This window comes from Urocitellus parryii, chromosome 7 (genome assembly GCF_045843805.1).
Source record: "Urocitellus parryii isolate mUroPar1 chromosome 7, mUroPar1.hap1, whole genome shotgun sequence".
Taxonomy (NCBI): Eukaryota; Metazoa; Chordata; class Mammalia; order Rodentia; family Sciuridae; genus Urocitellus; species Urocitellus parryii.
In genome coordinates, this window is record NC_135537.1 from 164,581,196 (window position 1) to 164,604,648 (window position 23,453).

Genomic DNA, 23,453 nt, shown 5'->3' on the forward strand with positions numbered 1-23,453 from the left:
CCTGCCTTTTCACCGCCTGGGATAAAGGGAGGGGACATGAGAAGAAAGAAACCTGGATGTTAAAAAGGGACAAGATTCACTCCTCCCATGGACACCCAGCTCTAGGCCCCCTTCTGTGCGAAGAAGTCTGTGTTACTATTTTTAAAATAAAACTAGTTTACTAGCTTGCCTGGGCATTTCCCAGGTGATCAATCTTCATATCTGAGGAAGGGGAAGTCCTTGTCACTGGTAACTGGCCTGGCAGTAACAATGTGAGGGTCTTAGCACCCACCCCCAAGGAAAAAATGGCACAATGGTACAAGCATCAACATCTCTTGTCTGACCTTTCACTGCCACTGTACAATCCCCTCCAGAGATTTAGGGTGCTCACGGCCTCCACAGAACGGACCTGGCTTAGCCTCAGAATAGCCCCTCCTGGGTGCTTTGTATTGTTCTCATTATTCTCCATCTTCACTTGGGCTGCCAGGAGGATTCTGGTTGCTGGGGGGAGCAGGAGACAGTGGTGGGAAACACAGCCTGGTGGGTGTCACAAACTAGAGGAGGGAAGGAGGGAACCTGACAGAGGGGTAGGCAGGTGAGTTTCTCCTGGTGGCCTTGTACCAGAAGGACTTCATCACTAGCTAGGACAGGGTGGCTTCTCCTTCCTCTTGCCTCCTGCCAGCTGTTTTCTCCAAAACCCACCCTGCCAGCTATGTGTCTGACCCTGAGTGTGCTGTTTGATTTGCAACAGGAGGCTTGTGTGGGTTATACAAAGTCCAGGGTCCTATCTAAGCCCCACCTCCTGTACTTGACCTGAGCCCTGGTCCCCTCCAGCTCCACCCCTCTGCTCTGGGTTGCTGGTCATTCCCATTACTGTTACTATCATGCCTCTTGCTGGCCGCACTGCCCAGAGACCACTACCCTCTGGAGACTGAAAGGCATCCCACACTCAGGCCCTGTCTATCTTCTGTTCTGCATTCAGAATCAGAGCCTGGAGACAGCCCTCAGCTTTAGAGATGGCTATCCTTATTATTTTTTACCTACTTAGTGTTCTGGTGACAGGTATGTGTAAAGATGGGGCTGGGAGTGACAGGGAATGTAAACCAGGCCTGGCTCCCCATTGCCCCTCCATTCCTCCTAGTGCCCAGCCCTGGACACACCCTGCCCAGGGCCAGCTGTTTGCAGACCTGAGCCCAGAGGAGCTGACAGCTGTGATGAGTTTTCTGGCCCAGAAGCTGGGGCCAGGGCTGGTGGATGCAGCCCAGGCTCGCCCCTCAGACAACTGTGTCTTCTCAGTGGAGCTGCAGCTGCCCCCCAAGGCTGCAGCCTTGACCCACTTGGACAGAGGGGGCCCACCACCTGCCCGAGAAGCGCTGGCCATCATCTTCTTTGGCGGACAACCCCAGCCCAATGTGAGTGAACTGGTGGTGGGGCCACTGCCTCACCCCTCCTACATGCGGGATGTGACTGTGGAGCGTCATGGGGGCCCCCTGCCCTACCACCGACGCCCTGTGCTGATCCGAGAATACCTGGACATAGACCAGATGATCTTCAACAGAGAACTGCCCCAGGCTGAGGGACTCCTTCACCACTGCTGCTTCTACAAAATCCAGAGAAAAAACTTGGTGACAATGACCACAGCCCCCCGTGGTCTACAATCAGGGGACCGGGCCACCTGGTTTGGCCTCTACTACAACCTCTCAGGGGCTGGGTTTTTCCTGCACCCTGTGGGGTTGGAGCTGCTGGTGGACCACAAGGCTCTGGACCCTGCCCACTGTGTTGAGAGCCACAGCCAAAGGGGGCCACTTTGGCTGTGGCTCTCAACACCACTGGACCATCCAGAAGGTATTCTATCAAGGCCGCTACTATGAGAGTCTGACCCAGCTAGAGGACCAATTTGAGGCTGGCCTGGTGAATGTGGTGGTAATCCCAGACAATGGCACAGGTGGGTCCTGGTCCCTGAAGTCCCCAGTGCCCCCTGGTCCAGCTCCCCCTCTGCAGTTCCATCCCCAGGGTCCCCGCTTCAGTGTCCAGGGGAATCAAGTGGCCTCCTCAATGTGGACTTTCTCCTTTGGCCTTGGAGCTTTCAGTGGTCCGAGGATCTTTGACATCCGTTTCCAAGGGGAGAGGGTGGCCTATGAAGTCAGCGTCCAGGAGGCCTTGACTATCTATGGTGGAAATTCTCCTGCTGCTCTGCGAAGCCGCTACACAGATGGTGGCTTTGGCCTAGGCCACTTCTCTTCACCCTTGACTCGAGGGGTGGACTGCCCCTACCTGGCCACATATGTGGACTGGCACTTCCTTTTGGAGTCCCAGACCCCCAAGACAATACATGATGCCTTTTGTGTGTTTGAACAGAATCAGGGCCTCCCCCTGCGGCGACACCACTCAGATTTCAACTCCTACTATTTTGGGGGCCTTGCGGAGACAGTGCTGGTCGTCAGATCTGTGTCCACCATGCTCAACTATGACTATGTGTGGGATATGATCTTCCATCCCAATGGGGCCATAGAAGTCAAAGTTCATGCCACGGGCTACATCAGCTCTTCGTTCCTCTTTGGTGCTGCTCAAAGGTATGGGAACAGAGTTGGGGAGCACACGCTGGGCACGATTCACACCCACAGTGCCCACTTCAAGGTGGATCTGGACGTGGCAGGTAAGATATCCTGATGGGGACAAAGGTGCCAGAGGAGTAGCCTGAAGTCTCCATGGCCAGTTTTAAAAGTTTTCTTTGAAACAATAAAATATAAAAGGATATGCAAAAATCATCCTGCTCAGAGCTTTTCATTCTTACCAGGTTCATATTCTCCTATACTGAAAAGAAAAATTTCATACTTAAAAAATTGTTTCTGGGGGCTGTGATTGTGGCTCAGTGGTAGAGCGCTCGCCTAGCATGTGCAAGGTCCTGGGTTCCATCCTCAGCATCACATAAAAATAAAATAAAGATATTGTGGCCAACTACAAACTAAAAAATATATTAAAAAATGTTTCTGTAGTTGATTTATCATGATACAAATATGAGATACTAGTGTACATAGTTAGATTTCTATATCAAAATGGGATTATAATGACATATATTTTGCTACTTCTATCTTTTCTCATCACAAGGTCATCAAGTAAACAATGCATGTTTACTAAAAACATACCTGTTCCAAGCCCTCCCCTACACAAATTAACTAAAGAAATGCACTCTTGTTTCCAGAAAGCTTGCTTTATAATGGAGGACTAGAGCATGCTTGGAGAGGTTCTGGGAAGATGTGTATGATGGAAACTTTTTAGGCTTAATATCTCTTTACCTCAGTTTACTTAAGCATAAAAATAATATAACTGTGCATTCTTTTTAAAAAATTTTTTTGGGGGGTTGTAAATGGATCTTTAATTTTATTTATATGCGGTGCTGTGGATTAAACCCAGGGCCTCACACATGCCAGGCAAGTGCTCTACCACTGAGCCACAACTCCAGCGCCTAACAGTGCCTTCTTTATAAGATTAACAACTACTTTAAATTTGGGTGGCTTTTAAATAATTTTAGATATTCCAAGAAGTTGCCAACATTGTACAAAGAATTCCCATCTACTCTTCACTCAAATTCCTATAATGTTGATATCTTATATAATCATAAGTAAGGATCAAAAGCAGGAGATTAACATTATAATTCAATTAACTAATCTAGAGAGTTTAATTGTTCTTCTGCTAATGTTCTTATTCTGTTTCAGAATCTAATCCAAGTCTCTGCATTGCATTTAGATGTTGTATATCTTAGTCTCGTCCAACCTGTGATGGTTACTTAGGTTTCTCCTTCTTTCATGACCTTGGCATTCCATAACACGGGTCAATTATTTTTGTAAACTCTCTCTCAATCTGGGTTTCTCATATGTTTTGTCATGGTTAGATTGCAACTACATTTTGGGAGGCAAGAAAACCACAAAATTGATGTATGTCCTTCTCAGTGCATCATATCAAGGGGTACATGATATTAGTATGTCTTATTATTGTTATTTTTAAAAATATTTTTAGTTGTAGATGAATATAATACCTTTATTTGGTCTATTTTTTTATATATTTATGTGGCGTGGGGGTCGAACCAGTGTCTCATGAATGTAAGGCAAGTGCTCTACCACTGGGCTAGAACCCAAGCCCCGATATGTCTTATTATTAATGATGTTGGCCTCATGCACTTGTTTAAAATGTGTCTTTTGGCTTTCTCCCTCATAAAAGTCAATATTTTACATTTTCAATTAATAAATATCTTGGGGAAAATACTTTGATGTTATGCAAATATCCTATTTTTTCCTCAAACTTTTGTTCACTAATTTTAGCCTCTATTGGAAGATTTTGCTTACAACTATTATTAATGTGGTGTTTCCCTACTAGTCATTTAGACTTTTTGCCTTTTTAAAAGATTTTTAATTGACAACTATAAATTTATGCATTTACCAAGTACAACATGTTGTTTTGAAATATGTATACATTGTGGAATGGTTACATGGAGCTAATTAACATGCATTATTTCATCTACTTATCTCTTATTTTCTGATGAGAGCACTTAAAATCTACTCTCTTAGCAATTTTCAAGAATATAAGTTTTTTTTTTTTTTTTTTTTTGTACCAGGGATTGAACTCAGGAGCATTTGACCACTGAGCCATATTCCCAGCCCTATTTTTGTACTTTATTTAGAGACAGGGTGTCACTGAGTTGTTTAGAACCTCACCATTGCTGAGGCTGACTTTGACCTTGGGATGCTCTTGACTCAGCCTCCTGAGCTGCTGGGATTACAGGTGTGCACCACTGCACCCAGCTTACAATATAAGATTTTTAACAATAGTCACCAGTTTCTACAATGAGTCTCTTGAATTTATTCCTCATAACTAACCAAAATGTTATATCCTTTGACCAACATCTCCCTAATCCCAACCCCAAACCTTAGTTCTTGATAACCAACATTTCTATGGGTTCAATTGCTTTAGAGTCTATACATGAATGAGACAATGCAGTCTTGTCTTTCTCTCCCTGGCTTATTTCACTTAACACACTGTCTTCCAGGTTCATCCCTTTTATTACAAACAAATTCTTTTTAAAGGCTGTTTATGTACAATATTTTATTTATCTATTAAATTTTTCCTTATGTCTTTGTGTGTGTGTGTGTGTGTGTGGTGCTGGAATCAAACCCAGGACCTTGGGCATATGAGGCAAGCACTCTGCCAACTGATCTATATCCCCAGCCCTCTTATGTATTTTTTTTTTCAAACACTACAATGTCTAATTATAGAACAATTTTTTAAAATACTTTATTTTTTAGTTGTAGATGGACACAATATCTTTATTTTATTTTTATGTGGTGCTGAGGATCAAACCCAGGGCCTTTCACGTGCTAAGCAAGCAATCTTCCACTGAGCCACAACCCCAGCACCCTCCTACGTTTTTATTCATTGAAGTTTGGCATAAGGAAGAGTCATTCCTCCTTTTTCATTTATTTATGTATTCAATTGTTTATTCATAATTTTATGAACTCCTATTTATTTTATTGTATTGTAACCCAGTACTATCGTTTGTTTTGTTCTTTACGTTGCTCTGACTTTAGCCATCAGGAAGTCCTTCAGGTTGGTTTCTAAGTCCTTTGGACATGCCTCCATACTTTTTTGAGTACTTCCTTACTTTCCAACACCACAAGATATTTTAATTTCATACAGGATTTTCCCTGCTCTAGTCCTACAACCAATCACTTCTCTAAAGAGCTCTGGTTCCTTTTATTGCAGAATGGTATTTAGAAACCATGATCTGGACACCAGGTGTGATCATTATTACTGGGATGGCATTGATTTTAGGCCTTGCCAGAGGACTTGGAAAATTTAGGTATATTTGGCTGAGGAATTAGGTCAGTGGTGGAGTGCTTGCTTAGCATGTGTGAGACCCTGGGTTCATTCCCCAGTACTAAGAAAGAGATAGAGTTAAAGAGAGATAGGGAGGGAGGGAGGGAGGGAGGGAGGGAGAGAGAGAGAGAGAGAGAGAGAGAAGAAGAAGAAGAAGAAGAAGAAGAAGAAGAAGAAGAAGAAGAAGAAGAAGAAGAAGAAGAAGAAGAAGAAGAAGAAGAAGAAGAAGAGGAGGAGGAGGAGGAGGAGGAGGAGGAGGAGGAGGAGGAGGAGGAGGAGGAGGAGAGGGGGAGGAGGAGGAAGGGGAGAAGGGGGAAGAGGAGAAAAAGAAAAAAAAAACAGAGCCAGGCATGATGGTACATACCCATAATCCCAGTGGTTCAGAAGGCTAAGGCAGGAAGATCGTGAATTCAAAGCCAACCTCAGCAACCGTGAGGTGCTAAGCAACTCAGTGACACCCTATCTTTAAGTAAAATACAAAATAGGGATGGGATGTGGCTCAGTGGGTCCAGTGCCCCTGAGTTCCATCCCTAGTACCACCCCCACCCCGCCCCCCCAAAAAAAAAAACCAGAAAGAAAATAAAATTTAAGTATATACTCAAACCAACAAATACACACACTTCTACCTTTGTCTCTGTAGGTTAAATGATAATACTTTTAAAGCACTTGGAACAGTGCTTACACATGGTGAGTCCTTTAGAAATATCAGCTATTGTTATTAGCCTCATGAACCCTCTTCTAGATGGATCAAAAAGAACTCTTAGTCTTTGTGTTCTAAGGGTGAAAACGTTGGACTGTGGTTTAGGGGCAGTAAATCCACAGAAGGAAACTAAGGTTTGCTAAATCAGTCTCAGGACTCTCCTGGTCCCTAGAAAGTATGGAGGGATTAGCCAGCATGTTTTGGTTTATTGCTCTTTGATCTCAGATTATGTCAGATGATTCCTAATATAGGACCTAGTTAGGCTGCAATAAAATAATTCAAAACTCCAAATGTTCAGGGAACAAATTGTAAATTTGGCCCCACTCCCAACTCTCTGTCATGTTCTAAACTATAGGAGATGCCTCTAATCCTCAACAGTGTGAGGCCTAGCGTATAGTTTCCCTTCCTGTTGGCCCCCATGTCTGTAGACCATATGTGTGTGTTTTGGGATTGCTCTGGGCTGGCTTCCTGTGTGATTAAAAAATCACACCAAGATTTTGGTCCCCAGCATTGCTACAATAGTATGTATCCTTTTGACCAACCAAGCCACATTATTCAAATTCTCTATGCTTCAGTTGTCCCATCTATAAGTGGAGACAGTTTATAGTTTCTCCTTCATAAGGTTGTCACAAAAATAAGAGTGGCAGAGTATATAAAGCACTCAACATGGTGCATGCACAGAACTTCAGCTTTCATAAGTGTGAGTCTTATTTCCATGAGAAGGCAGTTCAGGTGATGTCATAGGGCTTGAGTAGTGAGAAGCCGTTCCTCTCTTCAAGTCAGAGCAATCTCACCCTGAGCAATGCCCACTGGGTAAACCACCGTTTTGTGATTACTGAGAGGGTAAATGTAGGTGGAGGCCCAGTCCCAAGTCATCTGGAATAATTACTAAAGATGACATAAGTGAGGAAGAACTTCTCATATCTGTGCATTGGGGATGTCTTGGGGAGAGGGAAGGGAAGCAGGGGCCACACTCTGTCCTGGGATGCTCTTTGACGCCCCTCTGAAGCCAGGTGGGGGAGGACTCCAGGGGGACCAGGGCAACTACATGATCAGCCTTCCACCCTCACCCACCCCACACAGGACTGGAGAACTGGGTCTGGGCTGAAGACATGGCCTTTGTCCCCACGACTGTGCCCTGGCACCCTGAACACCAGGTACAGAGAATGCAGGTGACCCGAAAGCTGCTGGAAACAGAGGAGCAGGCTGCTTTCCCCCTGGGAGGGGCCACTCCCCGCTACCTGTACCTGGCCAGCAACCACAACAACAAGTGGGGTCACCCACGAGGCTACCGCATCCAGATACTTAGTTTTGCAGGGGAGCCACTGCCCCAGAACAGCTCCATGGAGAGAGCCATCAGCTGGGGGAGGTAAGTGGTGGGCTGTCAGAGAGGGCTGGGGGAAGTGGACTGAACAAAGGGGCTTTCATTGCTCTATTTTTTTAATGGGTACATGTGCACCTATCCTCTTCTATGGATCTTGAGTTGCTCAAAATAAAGATTAGTGGATGGATGGATGGATGGATGGATGACAGGTAAGATATGGTGCATTCAAGCAAATACAGAAAATATTAATGATAGAACCTAGGCAGTAGTTATTATGGTGTTTACTATACAATCCTTTCAACTTCTCTGTATGTTTAAAATATTTGGAAAAAAAAAAGGTTGGAGGAAAAAACAAAGAGTTAAAGGAACCCAGGTTGGAGAAAGTAATCCCTAATATTCAGGCAGTTGAGATAGAGAACTTGACCTCAGATGGGAATCAAGACACGTCCATAATTTTGGATCCAAACTCCAGGCTCAACACCAGGCTCTGATCTGGAAGCATGGATGACTGACATTCCTACCCAAAGTCTGAATTGTGAACAAGGTGACGTTTGAGGTATAGGATATTGAACAAATGCAGGAACTCTACAGGGTTGGAGAAGAATGAGAACTACATGAGAATGATAAAGAGATTCAGTACCAAGACCTTTATGTTTATTTTGCCCATATGTTCCCTCTTCCTTGCAGCTTTGGGCAGCAGTTTGGGTTGATGACCTTGTATATCTAAACAAAATTGCCTGCAGGTACCAGCTGGCTGTGACACAGCGGAAGGAGGGGGAACCCAGTAGCACCAGCATCTATAATTTGAATGACCCTTGGACACCCACGGTGGACTTCACTGACTTCATCAATAATGAGACTATTGTAGGGCAGGTGAGTTGAATGGGAAGCGAGGAATGAGGTGGAAATGAGAGGGGAAGGCAGGAATGAGCCACTTCTCTTTCACCAGTGAGATTCTTCCGGGGTCTTAAGAACCCACTTAGAAAAACAAACCTTGATGATTTCACATTTTTTCCTGAAAATTTAAGGGAGTATGGGTTGCTGAGCTGAAGCCTTCCCTGAAGGACCACTGGGGGAGGCAGGGCATATCCCTAGAAAAGCCTGACCTCATGATCCTCTTTCTTCTCCCCCTGATAGGACTTGGTGGCCTGGGTGACAGCTGGTTTTCTGCACATCCCACATGCAGAGGATATTCCCAACACGGTGACTGTGGGGAATGGAGTGGGCTTCTTCCTCCGACCCTACAACTTCTTTGATGAGGACCCTTCCTTCTACTCTGCTGACTCCGTCTACTTCCGGGAGGACCAGGATGCTGGGGACTGTGGGATCAACCCCCTGGCTTGCCTGTCCCAAGCTGCTGCCTGTGCCCCCGACCTCCCTGCTTTCTCCCATGGGGGCTTCTCCCACAACTAGTTAGTCCCAGGGATGGCCAATCTGACCAGGAGCCCTGGGGTCAGGTTAGAAGGGCTGGGGCAGCAACTGGACACTGGGCAGGGCAGCCTGTTTCCCTCTTCTCCTTCCTTACACCTCTGATGTCTCTGTCAAGGTCCTCTCTCTTCCACTGTCCTCTTTTGCCTCCTCCTCCTTGGCTGGAGCATCCTGACCCTGAGATGCCTGACAGAGGAATACTTGGTCTTGCTGGTCCTAGCTGTGCTGAGTTCCCTCCCCAGGGAGGGGAGGAATGACCCAGCCAGGAGACTGAAGCAGTGACCAAGCTTGTCCCCAGATGACTCTTGTATTTTCTAAGCTTTTCTCCCTTATTTTTATAAATGAGATACTAGTCATAAAACCTAAAACCCACTATTTCAAAATATACTATTTAGTGGTTTTTTTTTTTTAATATGGTCACAAAGTTATGCAACCTTTGCCACTAATTCCAGAACATTTTCATCACTCCAGAAAGAAACCCCATGCCTAGCTGGTGTGGTGGCGTACAACTGGAATCCCTGTGGCTGGGAGGCTGAAGCAAGAGGATGACACCAATCTCAGCAACTTAGCAAAGCCCTAAGCAACTTAGTGAGACCCTGTCTCTAAATAAAAAAGGGCTGGGAATGTGGCTCAGTGGTTAATTGTCCCTGGATTCAATCTCTGATACCAAAACAAAAAACAAAAACAAAATAGGAACCCCAACCCCTACCTATTAGCAGTCACTTCCCATCCCTCCCCCACCCCTTCCCAGATCTGCATAATCATTAATCTACTTTCTATCACTATGGATTTATCTATATTCTGGACATGTTGTATAAATGGATTCATTCAATATATGGTCTTTCATGATTGGCTTCTTTTACTTAGCATGCTTTGAAGTGCATTAATTTTATAGTGTATATCATTGCTTCATTTCTATACTGCTAAATAATATTCCATTGTATGTTGTTAGAATTTGGATCTTGAATATCTCCTAACGGCTTGGTGGTATTATTGGGAGATGATGGAATCTTTGGAAGGTGGGGTTTGTGGGAGGTCCTTAGGTTATTGGGAGTGTGGGAAAGGATTGTGGAATCCCTAGTCCTTTCTCTCTTTTTTTGCTCCCTGGCTCATGACATAGTGAGTTTGTTCTGCCTGTCACTTCTGCCGTGATATACTACTTGCCTCACGCCCAAAGCAACATAACCAATCAATCATGGAATGGAACTTCCAAAACTGTAAGCAAAAATAAATCTTTTCTCTTCATAAGTTAATTGCCTCAGGTATTTTTTTGGGGGGGGGTGGTACGAGGGACTGAACTCAGGGGCACTCAGCCACTGAGCCACATCCCCAGCCCTATTTTGTATTTTATTTAGAGACAGGGTCTCACTGAATTGCTTAGTGCCTCGCCATTGCTGAGGCTGGCTTTGAACTTGCAATTCTCCTGCCTCAGCCTCCCAAGCCACTGGGATTACAAGTGTGTGCCACAGCATCTGGCTGCTTCAGGTATTTTGTTATAGTAATGGAAAGATAATTAGCACATGTAGATCAACTATATTTTGTTTATTCATTTATTAGTTGATGGGATTTTAAGTTGTTTCCAGTTATTCATTTATTAGTTGATGGGAATTTGAGTTGTTTCCAGATCTTGTTGGGAACATTCATGTTCTTGTAGAGACTTTATGTTTTCCCTTCTGTTGGGTATATGGCTCAGAGTGGAATTGGTGGGACATATGATAATTCTGTGTTTAACCTTTTGAGCAACTACTCAAATATTTTCCAAAGTGACTGGTATTTTCTTTTTCTTTTTTATTGCATAAAATATACATAAAATCTATATTTTTAACAATTTTTCAATAATCAGAAACTTGCTTGGGCCATTCCAGACTTTTTTTCTGCTCTGGGTCTTAGATATGAGGATGGGGCTTCTAGAGACCTATTTTTCTGTCAAGCTCTAGGGCAAGATCCCCCCTAGGCTCATGTCTCTCCCTTCCTTCTTCCTCTTCCCCATTCCTCTGCTATTTCCCTCCAAGGTCCTAGAGTTATGTCCCTGCTGCCTCAGTTCTTATATCCCCCCAATTTGGGTGTCCCCCTCTGTCCCTGTGTTGGAGAAACTTTGGCCGGCAGAGGCTATCTCGTTTGAGAGGACAATCCCTAGATCTCTTATGAGAGACATATGTCTCTGTACAGCTCTCTTCTTGTCTCTTTGCTTCTCTGTCTGAATAAAAATCTTCCTCCTATTATCCTGTCATCTGTCCTCCCACTGGGAGGACCTTCTTTGTCTGGTCAGCATAACAGCCTCCCAGGCTGCCACCAGTCCTGTGGTGTGGACTTTGGAAAGGCATAAAGAAGAACTGGGATCTTTTCCAGGAAGGGGTTTGGGGACAGGAGTAAAGTAGGGAGGAGATAGGGCTCAAAGACCAAGTTTTATGCTGTGCATGGGGTCCACACCTCTGCTTCTTTGGTTGGCCCACTTGTCATTGTCATTTCTTTTCTTTTTTTTTTAATATTTTTTTTTGAGAGAGAGAGAGAGAGAGAGAGAGAATTTTTTAATATTTATTTTTTAGTTCTCGGCAGACACAACATCTTTGTTGGTATGTGGTGCTGAGGATCGAACCCGGGCTGCACGCATGCCAGGCGAGCGCGCTACTGCTTGAGCCACATCCCCAGCCCCTTGTCATTGTCATTTCTGTTGGTCACAAAATTAAGAAGAGATGGGATGCTATCATGCATAATAAATTAGAATTAAATTTTTTTTTTTAGAAAGAGAGAGAGAATTTTAATATTTATTTTTTAGTTCTCGGCGGACACAACATCTTTGTTGGTATGTGGTGCTGAGGATCGAACCCGGGCCGCACGCATGCCAGGCAGAGCGCGCTACCGCTTGAGCCACATCCCCAGCCCTGTAAAAAAAAATTTTTTTAAAAGATATTGCAAGAGGAGAGTTCAGGACACAAGATTTGGGTCTAATTCAGCTTGTGACCCGAGGGGTTACAAACCTGGAGTTCAGACTACATAGAATCCTAGGGCTCCCTTGACAAATGGACCCCTGTTAACCACATGAGTCGGAGAAAAACTAGGTTTTGACCAGGGGACTTTCCTACAAATACTAAAAGTGTTCTGGGTATGGTGGCACAAGCCTGTAATCCCAGCTATTTGGGATTACAGACAAAAGAAAAAAAGGCCTGGGGATGTAACTCAGTGGTAGAGTTCTTGCCTAAGATACATGAAGCCATGGAGGTTTAATCCCCAGTATTCCCCCCACCAAAATAAGAATAATAAAAAACAACAGTGTAGGAGCCTCTATTGTCAGGTGGTGACTCTCAACAGGATGTGGTGAACAGTGCTTAGATGGCAAGGGGTAAAGGCAGAGCCTGTTTGCTTCAATTGCTGATTCTTTCCGTTTGCACCTCAACTCCATGATTCAGCCTCTCTGTACTCTTCCAGCCCAGACAAATACCTTGTACTGAATTCTTCCATTTTCTCATTTAAAGAAATTTGGGCCATGATGGGTGGAGATACTCCCTCTTCCTCCCAAAATAAACTCTGTAGGGAAGCAAGGCTGCTCCTCCAGAGGCAGGGATGGGGCCTGGGGATCCATGACCCCAGGCTGAGATATGCTGGGAAGCATGCTGCTGTGACCTAGGAGTGTGCAATAGGGCTACCTGCAGAAGTCAAAGGGCATAGCCCAGGGACCCTGAGGAAGGGTGTGCACCACTAATGCTAAGGAAAAAAACAGGAAAGTTACTTCTAAGTCCACGTCTTTCCAGCCTCAAGACCCAACCAGACGCCAGGCGTGGTGGCATACAACTCGGGAGGCTGAGGCAGGAGGATTGCAGGTTCAAAGCCATCCTCAGCAACAGCAAGGTGCTAAGCAACTCAGTGAGAGTTGCTTAAAAAATCAGGCTGGAGATGTAGCTCAGTGGTTGAGTGCCCCTGAGTTCAATCCCTGGTACCCACCCACCACACACCAGAAAAAAGAACCGACCAGACCCTGAGAAATGAAACCCAGAAAGATCCAAGAGGTCTGAATTTCAAAGTTCTGGGACAAATCTAGAGGTAAGAAGCTTTGGGAATTGTGGGCCTTCTAGGGACCTATAAACCTACAGACCTTGCTGGAAGTGTGTGTGCTCCCTGGGGGTTCTACAGGTTCATTTCTTTTTCTTTTTCTTTCTTTTTTTTTTTTTTTTAGTTGTAGATGGACACAATACCTTTATTTATTTATTTATTTATTTAATGTGGTGCTGAGGATGGAACACACTGCCTCATGTGTGCTAGGCAAGAGCTCTACCACTGAGCCACAACCCCAGTCCTCTACAGGTTCATTTCTACCCTGCTCAGCGGTCTGGCTTAAGCCTCCTCATGGAGCCTATCTGTGTCCCTACTCTGATACTTGGCCTGTGGCTGATGACTGACCATTTTACCCCCCTCAGGTTCTGCAGGTGGAAGTATACAACATCTGTGGCATTCCTCCTCCTCCACACCTCCAGGTCCTTTGACTGTAACAATCTCATTTAGCTTCTCAAGAGACTCATGAGTCCTTCACTCATTCAGCTTGGATTTCGCAGTCCCTATTAATTCTATAGTAATAATCATTATAGTCAATAAAATTGCCTTCATAGTAATGTCACAGTGGAGTGAAGGACATTCAAATGAAGAGGCGAAACTCCTACTTCTGGTCCCAAGAGGCCAGCTGTGTGTCTCTACATTTCAAAAACTGGGTCTGTCTAAGAAAGAGATGGACAGACAGCAAAATGGAGATGGGTTTGGAGAAGGAGTTGGAGAGGGGATGGGGGTAAGGATGGGAGTGGAACAGAGGTCCAGAGGGAGTGGGGAGGGGATTAGTGATACAGAGGAGGTGGGATGATAGATGAGGCGGAGATGAGATGAGGTGTGGTGGGGGCAGAGAGATGGATGAGAGCCAAGAGGACTGTGTGGCCCTCTGGCCTCCCCAGATTACAAACCTGTGCTTCCTACCTTACCCCATGGATCTTGATGCAGAGAAAACTTGATTCCTTCATTCATCAAACATATCTTGGACTCGTCTTGAATGCCAGGCTTGCATTGACAGACCACACACACACACACACACACACACACACACACAAACACATACACACTGAGTGTCTTCCACCATTTCCTTCCAAAAGCTCAACGTCTAAGGTAGGGAGAGGTCTTTTGATAAACAAAACATTGGGGTAGGAGCTGGCAGACAAGCTGACCACAGAACAGGGTGTCTGTAGGAGTCTGGGGGGGCTTCATGGAAAAGGTGATCATTATCTGTGTGTTTGTATAGATTTACTTATTAAATTCATAAAACATTTGCATGTTGAAAAATTCTAAAAAGCACATGTGTCTAGTGCTGATTGTACAACAATTCTGAGAATTACTACAGCCTAATGAACGATACATTTTAAATGGGTAAACAATATGGTATGTGAATTAAATCTCAGTAATGTTCTATTTTAAAATAAGGGTATGTGTTCTCATCTCAACTCTGCTCTTGGTCTCTTCCTGAATTCAACCAATATTGGATACTTGGATGTCATGCAGAACACTCTGGTCTCCCATGATGAATCAAACCACAAACAAAATCACACACACACACACACAAAAAACAATGCAACAATAACAGAAAAACATATCCCAAAGATCCCTTCAAAATCTTCTTCTCTCATTCATCTAAATTTTAATGCAGTTTTTATCTCTGAGCACTTGTGTTTTTACATAGGTAAGGACAGTCTAGATACTCTTTTGTACTCTTTTTCCTTTAAGGGTACATCATAAGCATTTCAGCAGTTTACTATGTAACACTCAAAAGGATGGTTTTCAAAGGATGAGATACTCTATCAAGTTGATAGTAAAGGAATCTTTCCTCGCTAGGTGATTGGGCTGGTTCTAAATTGCTATGAAGTAGAAGAATGATCCACCAGACCTTGACTTGGGACAATAGCTTTCACATGGCAGACTCACAATCTTAGAGTTAAAAGGGATTCTGGATAGGCTTTTCTAGTACTGTAAAGGTTTTCCATAGCCCCAACTACTATGCACCAAAGGAACTATTAGAAGACAGAGAGGTCCAGATGGATTCTCCCTATCTTCTGGCCTTGCAAATTCCCCCTTACCCTCTTGCCTTCCTTGGTGAAATGGCAAAGTATGTCTGGGGAAGGTGAACTCTGGAGACTCAGGAGGAGACATTTGGGACTGTCTACTACAATGCCAGGGCTGCCAGTTCACTTTCTTTGACATTATGAATGAATTAGTCCACTGGGCACTGTGCTAGGTGCAGGGGAAACAGTGGGATGCAGATAGACAGCCATGGTCCACTTCCTGGCTTGGACCAGTGAAGACACTGCTGGAACAAGAAAACTTCTGTGATGATTCTTGAAAGTGAGAGCCAGCCCTGGGTCCCACACTTGCCCTCTATCTCCCTCTCTTAAAGCTGATTCTTCTTTGCCCCAACTATCTGGCCCCAGCTTCCCTGTAGGCGCCAGAGAGACCTTATCAAAAGAAGGGAAATTGATTGAAGCATGCTCAGTTGGACTAGGTCTAAAACCTTCCACTGCACGTCTCTCACTCTCCTTGATTTCACATGCCTGGGCCAGAACATGAAGGGGAACTCCCCTTTTCTTGAGGTCCTTCAAGGAATATGATGTTGTAGTCTCTCCTAATTCTCTTATGGAAAAGGAGAAGCCACTATAGTCTAGACAACTCTGAGTCAAGTGATTTCCATCTACTCCTTTTGTTTGATTCTCACAACAACCTTGAGAGATATAAATCAGATGCTGAGTGCTTCTCAAATATTACTTTGTTTTAATTCTAAAAACAGGTCCAACCAGGCAACAAAAAAGCGCTGTAGCCCAGGGGAAGGCAAGGAGGTATGATTTTCTATGAAGATCTGTTTCCATACCAGCCAGGTGACTTTGGGCAAGTTACTTCATCTCTCTGAATATTAGTTTCCTCATCTGTAAAGTGGGAATAATATCTATCTCTCAGTGGACGAGAGCATAAATATGTACAGTTGCTTTTCCCATAAGCCCTCAACCTTGACTGGACTGGACTGAAATTTGAATAAACAGTAAAAATTGTTATATTCAAGTAATTTTTTTTATTTTGGAGTCGGGTGTAGTAGTGTATACCTATGGTTCCGGCTACTGCAGAGACTGAGACAGAAGATTGTTGGAGCCCAGGAATTCAGGGTCAGACTGGGTAACATAGCAAGACCCTGACTCAACAACGATAAAAAAGCCGCCTCACAGCTGTTTTCTCATTTGGCTCCCACAAGAGGGAAAAATCTAAGAAAGTCCAAAAAGTCTGTGTAAAAAAAAAAAAAATCACCCTTGCTGCACAGTTCAAACTGGGACATGAGGCCAAAAAGCAATATTGACATATGGAGCCCAAGCACTTCCTTTCTGGATGAGACCTACACTACCTGAGCCAGCAACTGGCAAAGGTTGCAGGAAGGAGGAGTCGAGGCTCAAGGGTTCCTGGGTAGGTGGACATTGGCAGGTCTGTAAATCAGTTCCTCACACAGCCCAGGAGGAGCCCAGAGCCTCGAGGTAGACCCAGAGGGCATGGAGATTTATAAGGACAGAATGGGAAACTGGACCACAAAATACTATAGAATTAAAAAAATTTTTTTAAAATATTTTTTAGTTGTATATGGACAGAATACCTTTATTTTATTTATTTACTTGTATGTGATCCTCAGGATCGAACCCAGGGCCTCACTCATGCTGGGCAAGTGCTGTACCACTGAGCCACAACCCCAGCCCTAGAATTTGACATATATGTAAGGAGAGGTGTTTGGAGGCAATCAATCAATAAGTTAATGTTTTCTTCGTTCCGGATAAGCAGAGGTAACAGCCTAGTGGTTTATAATGTGGCTTCTGGAGCAAGATTGCTAGGGTTTAAATCCAGCAAATGTGACCCTGGGTAAATTATTTAGCATCTCTGTACCATATTTTCCTTGCCTACAAAATGGGAAGAGTAATAAAATCTACTCAGAACTTTTATGAGAAGTAGATGAGTTAATCAAAAATATAATTTCCCTAAACTAGTCCCTGACATATGGTAAATGTTCAGTGAATGCTAGCTATTATTTACTTTTTTTTAATATTTATTTTTAGTTGTAGTTGGACACAATATCTTTATTCTACTTATTTATTCATTTTATGTGGTGCTGAGGATCGAATCCAGGTCCTTGCAACATGCTAGCTGTGCCACAACCCCGGCCCTATTATTTACCTTTTTTTTTTTTTTTTTTATTAACCAGTATTACTGGGTGTTTCATTGGCTGTATAAGAAGCCATTCTGAAATTTGGTGGCTTAAAACAACAAACCAATTTATCTTGCTTCTGTAGGGGAACAATCTAGGCTGGGTTTAGTTGATTAGTTCTGCTGGATTCTCCTGCGATCACTATGTTGCTGAGGATCTCTGGCAGATAAGACTGGGGCTGGGTAGTCCACGATGCCCTCACATGTCTGGCGGCTGGGGCTGGCTGTCAGTGATAGCAATGTATCTCCACTGATTTCCTGTTATGGTCCAGAGTTCCAACTGTAGCCCAAAGAGGACAAGCCCTAGTGAACAAATACCTTTAGCCTCTATTTGAATGGAATTTGCTGATGTTCCATTTTCCAAGACAAGTCCAGATTCAAAGGATAGACATAAACTTCACATCTTGATGGGAAGAGAGGCAAAATCACAATGCAAAAGGACATGTGTCAGGGATGGTAATACTTTTCTGGCCATTTAATTTACACCCACCACACTGATATGTAAACAGAGCTTTGTTTTAGAGCTGGAAGGGATGAGTTCAGGATAGAAGGAAAAATAATTAAAACATGAGAAAAAACAACTATGATGCAGAGTTTGAATATGATAAGTAAGTGCCTTACAATAGGATCAGCTAAGTGTGAGGGGAGTTCAGATCAGAGAGATCCTTATTCATTTTTTTTGGCGGGGTCTGGGGAGAGTGCCAAGGATTGAACCTAGGGGCACTCAACCACTAAGCCACACCCCCAACCCTATTTTTTTGTTTTATTTAGAGACAGGATCTCACTGAGTAGCTTAGTGCCTCGCTTTTGCTGAGGATGGCTTTGAACTCAGGATCCTCCTGCCTCAGCATCCAGAGCCGCTGGGATTACAGGCATACACCACTGTGCCCAGCCAGAGAGATCCTTTATTGCCAATGAGGGGTGAGTCAGTGAGTTGGGAAGGCTTCATTAGCTTGACCCTGAAATATGGCTAGTATCTGGATATGTGGAGATGGAGAAAATTCTATTCCAGGTAAAGAGAAAAGTTAGGACAACCAAGACATGTTTAGGAAATCCAAACACTTCTAGCCTATCTGGGGTGTGAAGGTCAAGAAGGGGGGTTGTGGGCCCAAGACTGGAAAGATAAGGGTGGTCCAGCTGTGGATGAATTTGAGATTGAACTTCATTCTGTAGGCAATGGGAAGCCATTGAATACTTTTCAGAAGACAAGTGAAAAGGACTGTATTATAAGAAGACTCTTGCTCATAGTCATTAGGATGGCTTGGAGTGGGAAGTGAAAAGGGAATTAGGCGCTCATTAGGTAACGAAGGAGCTAGGGGGTCTAGACAGAGGGATTGGCCAGGAGCATCAGGAGTAGGAAAAACATGGATAGTTCCTGATGTGTGGCTGCAGTGGGGAATGAAGAGGTGTCAAGGATGATTCTGATGCCTATAGGATGGCAGAGGGGTAGAAGATTCACTTACAGAGCAAGAAAGTCTGGGGGAAGACCAGGTCTGGAAGGAACTCATGGATGTGGGAAATCTATGGGACCTCCAGGCAGTGCCTGAACGACTATGGAAGGAGAGAGAAAGGCAGGGAGAGTAGAAGAAGTTGCTGGAGCGACCCTGCACAGAGTGTTTTAAGGTGCTTCACTACCAAAAACATCAGACGTGGTCAGATGCTTGAGGAGGAAGAATGAAGAAAGACCACTCAGCAGATTTGGCCATGAGATCAGGGCAACCTCCCAGTAGATCAGAGGAGACTGAAATTCCATGGCGTTTGATGAAGAAGAGACAGGCATCCTGCTCTCTGGAATTCATGTTGGAGAGAGCCTCTGTTCTCACATAACCCCAGAACTACCCTCTCTTTCCACTTCAAACCTACTAAAGTGAAAATTTTTAAAATCTTGAAAATAAAACAAACATGGCTGTTCCTTTCCACCCTTGAGGAGGGAGACAGCTGGACTGTCCCTGATCTGTCTCCCTTTCTCCAGCCAGAGATCAGGCACTGGCGGGCTGTTTACTTCCCAGTGGAGCCCTGCTGTGTTTTCATATCTAAAAATAGTCACACACACACACACACACACACACACACACACACACACACGCAGGCGTGGCGGGAGAGGAACCTCACTAACCTCACTGTTTGTTTTCATGAGGATTCTGGGCTTCATCTCTTCCTGCCCCTGCAGCAGGGCCTTTATTTTAGAGCTCTCAGAGGGGGTAATGTGTGGGTCGAAAGGGTCCCAAACTACTAATTTTCTAATTATCACACCCAGTTGAGATTCTGGAAAAGGAAAGCAATAATAACCTTCTGTACAGCATTGGTGTTTGGGTTGGAATGAAATTGTCCCAGCTATTAAAGAAACAGTTAATGAAAGGATTACAAGGACAGAGCTGGAGGGTGAAGGGGGTGAGTCCCATCTGAATGGCAGCCAGGTGCACTGTGGAGAGCTGACTTTGCTACAGGATTGTGGAGTCCTCTCTGACTCGTGGCACCTGTGTTAGCCAGCTTTTCATGACTGTTTCCAACCTATCTGAAAAGGACAATTTAGAGGAGGAAAAGTGGTTCTTTGTTTGTTTTGTTTTTATTTTCTTGAAGTACCAGAGATTAAACCCAGGACCCTGCACAAGTTATGCAAGTGCTCTACTAATGAGCTAAATAGTCGGCCCTTTTTTATTTTGAAATAAGGTTTCACTAAGTTGCCCAGGCTGGCCTTGAACTTGCAATCCTTGTGTTTCAGCTTCCTGAGTAGCTGGGATTACAAGCATGTGCCCCCATAATCAGCAGAAAAGTTTATTTTGGTTCATGATTTCAGAGTTGTCCAATTCACGGAGGGCTAACTCCATTACTGTGGGCCAGAGTTGAGGCAGGACATCATGTCAGAAGGGTAGTGGCACCAGCTAGTGGCACCCAGAAAGCAGAGAAAGAGTGAGAGGAGAAGGGAAGGGAGGGAGGGAGGAAAGGGGGGGAGGAAAGGGGGGAGGCTAGGGAGAAGATAAGCCATTCCAAGTTATGCCCCTAGTCCCCCAACTAGGACCTACCTCCCAGTAGTCCATTCAACTATCCATGAATTAATCTATCAAATGGAGCACTGATGAGGTCAGAGCCCTTAGGATCCAATCATTGCTTAAAAGCCCTACCTCTGAACCTTGCTGCAATTGGGGACCATGCTTTTAACAAACAAGACTTTGTGAGGATATTCCAAAAACAAATATTAATAGCAACCCTTGGGTGTGTGTTCTGACAGCCTTGGTATTTAGATGTCCCAGGGTAGAAAGAAGACTAACTTCACTGGATATTCTTTAAAATTATTTGCATTTTAAAAAATCAGTGAATGTATTACTTTTGAAAAAAATTTTCTTGAGAAACGGTGTCTCACTATGAACCCCAAGCTGACCCCAAACTTGTGGGTTCAAGTAATCCTCCTATTTCAGCCTCCCAAGCAGCTGGGGCTATAGGCAAATACTATTGCACCCAGATAACAATATTTTAATTTAAAAAACAGCGCTTTCTAGCCTTGTGCTGTAGCGCATCCATGTAATCCCAGTGAATAGAGAGGTTGAAGTGAAAAGATCTCAAGTTCAGGTCAGCCCGGGTAACTTAGGTAGGCCCTATCTCAAAATAAAAAAAATAAAGAAGGCTCTGAAAGAAATTATGAAAGCAATTCCAACCACATTTTGAAAGCTTCCTTCCCTTGCCTCTGCCTCCCCCCATCAACCAAGATTAACTCCTAACAGGAAGGAGCTACATTTGACAGAAAGAACACTTCCTAACTGCAAGAATGGTTTTGGCACTGTCAAAGGATAGCTTGATAATGGTAAAAGAGTCTACCATCTGTTCGTGTGAGAACTGGTTGACCCTGTGTGGAAACAAGATACTTCCTGGTGGGAACAACAGCTTCTTTGGGTGTGGGGGCTTGAGGAAAGGGGGGGAGAGGAAGAGGAAGGTCAGGCTGGGATTCCCATTAAGGTTTTGGAGCTTCCTTTGATTTTGGTAGAAGGCAGGTCCTGGGTTGGCAGAAGGCAGGGAGTGAGTGGGAAGCTCTTAGCTATTTGTAATGAAGCAAATACCTTCAGGTGTTTTTCTGTGGACAAAATGTCCAGCCTTTTCTGAGACCCAGGCTCCCACCACCTGGTCAATAGATGCACAGTTCAAGGTCCTAAAGCTGAACTTTCTCACCGCACCAGAGATAAGTTAGCCATTTTCGCTGGCTAACAATGATTAATCCATCTCCACCTGTTTTTCCCAACATGTTTTTCTAGTACATGAGCTGGGTCACTCACTCTGAAGGTGATAGCCGTTGAACCAGCCAGTTTCTGCCATCCACCACTACACACCTCCCCCATTGATCACCTAATAGGAGAGCAAAAAAGCGCCTAAAAGATTTTTAAAAATTAATAATTTTAATGAGACGGTGCATCTTACTGTTTGAGTTGTAACCCTTCAGAGAATCTACCCTGCTGCTGAGAGGAAGTTATGATGTTAAGCCATGCTACAAAGAAAAGACCACTGACTCCAATTTTAAATCAAATTAAAGCAAGCTTGTAATTCTGGCCAGGACTGTGTCTCCCGAAAATCCTTGGGTTAGAGAACAGTACCCCAGCTCTCTAGGAGCATACTTTTATAGCACAAAAAGTTGCAAAGAGTGTGTAGGGGGGGTGCCTTGAGAACTTACAGATAATAGAATTTCGACAAGCATAATACAAAGGCAGATAGTAGATTAATGATCTAAATGGTTCAACATTTCAAGTTAGGGAGTAAATCTATCTATCTATCTATTTATTTATTTATTTACTTATTTTTGAGATAAAGGAAATTATACATCATTTATTATCATATGATACTAGATAATATTAAAGAATCACTCTTAATTTTGTTGGCAACATATAACACTAGTATTGTTACATACCTTATGGTTATTAAGTCCTTACAATTTTTGAGAGAACCAAATATAACACTTGTTACATGAAAAACATCTATACCTTCATATTGTTCTTTTGTGGAAAATCAAGCTTTATTTCAAAGTAACCCAAGAAGAGAAGAGCAGTCAGGGGGAACATACTTACAAACTGGATGGGAGCATACAGATACTTAATCTATTTGGCAAAGGCTCAGTCAGAAGACTCAGCAATTCCTGCTGATCCTCCAACACCTACTCAGTTTCCTCTTCAGGCTGAAACTACTGAGTAGTCTGGAAGATGCCCATGATGTCTGTGTTATCCAAACACACTCCCATTTCAGGAAAGAGGACACCTGGGCTCTACTTACTGAGGGATCTGATTAATTATTAAAATAAATATTTACATTGAGAATATAGTAAACTATTAGCTTTCTTTGCATTTTCACATTTTTAAAAAGAACCAGAGGTTTCATGTTTTAAGCAATTGAGTTGGTAAAGATCCTATCTCCATCTTATAGGTGATGGATTACATTCAATTACTCCTTATAACTGAAAGATCATTTCATTGCTTTTGAAGTACTGGATGAGTTGGCATCTGCGATGGTAGCTAAATAAATGAGATTTCTATGTAACACAATCTGGTTCTGGACACACTTGTTCACTCAACCCTTGTTCTGATACTTCACAATTCAGCGGATCAGCTGGTCATTCTCCAGGAGCTTCCTTTGATTTTGGATGGTCTCTTGATTGGCTTCTGCCTTGCCCCTCATCCAGTCAGGTACAAAGGCCACAGACATCACAGGGGGCCCGGGTCAGCACCCCACCTCAGAAAAAGACACCCATTGTGCAGTCAGACAGACACTATCTCTGCTCTGAAGGCTAGGGAGTAAATTTGGATCCCAACACTAGAATTTACGAGGCACACTGAGGTTTCAGAGAGGGTTGTTATCTGGTCAGGGAAAACCAGAATTTATGAGGCGCCAGTAAGGTTTCAGAGAGGGTTATTATCTGGT

General features: G+C 43.9%; 1 protein-coding gene and 2 pseudogenes across 1 annotated transcript; 2 read left to right on the top strand and 1 right to left on the bottom strand.

The window, feature by feature from the left end:
- Positions 1 to 1,155: 1,155 nt before the first annotated feature.
- Positions 1,156 to 1,850, top strand: LOC144256206 (amine oxidase [copper-containing] 3 pseudogene; annotated as a pseudogene).
- A 14-nt stretch (positions 1,851 to 1,864) lies between these two features.
- Positions 1,865 to 9,679, top strand: LOC144255960 (amine oxidase [copper-containing] 3-like). Its single transcript, XM_077801125.1, has 5 exons — positions 1,865 to 1,924; positions 2,338 to 2,635; positions 7,634 to 7,919; positions 8,618 to 8,747; positions 9,012 to 9,679. The coding sequence occupies exons 1-5, from the start codon at positions 1,916 to 1,918 to the stop codon at positions 9,285 to 9,287; spliced, it is 999 nt and encodes a 332-aa protein (XP_077657251.1). The 5' UTR covers positions 1,865 to 1,915; the 3' UTR covers positions 9,288 to 9,679.
- Positions 9,680 to 22,997: 13,318 nt separating this feature from the next.
- Positions 22,998 to 23,237, bottom strand: LOC113181271 (SS18-like protein 2 pseudogene; annotated as a pseudogene).
- Between the last annotated feature and the right edge of the window lie 216 nt (positions 23,238 to 23,453).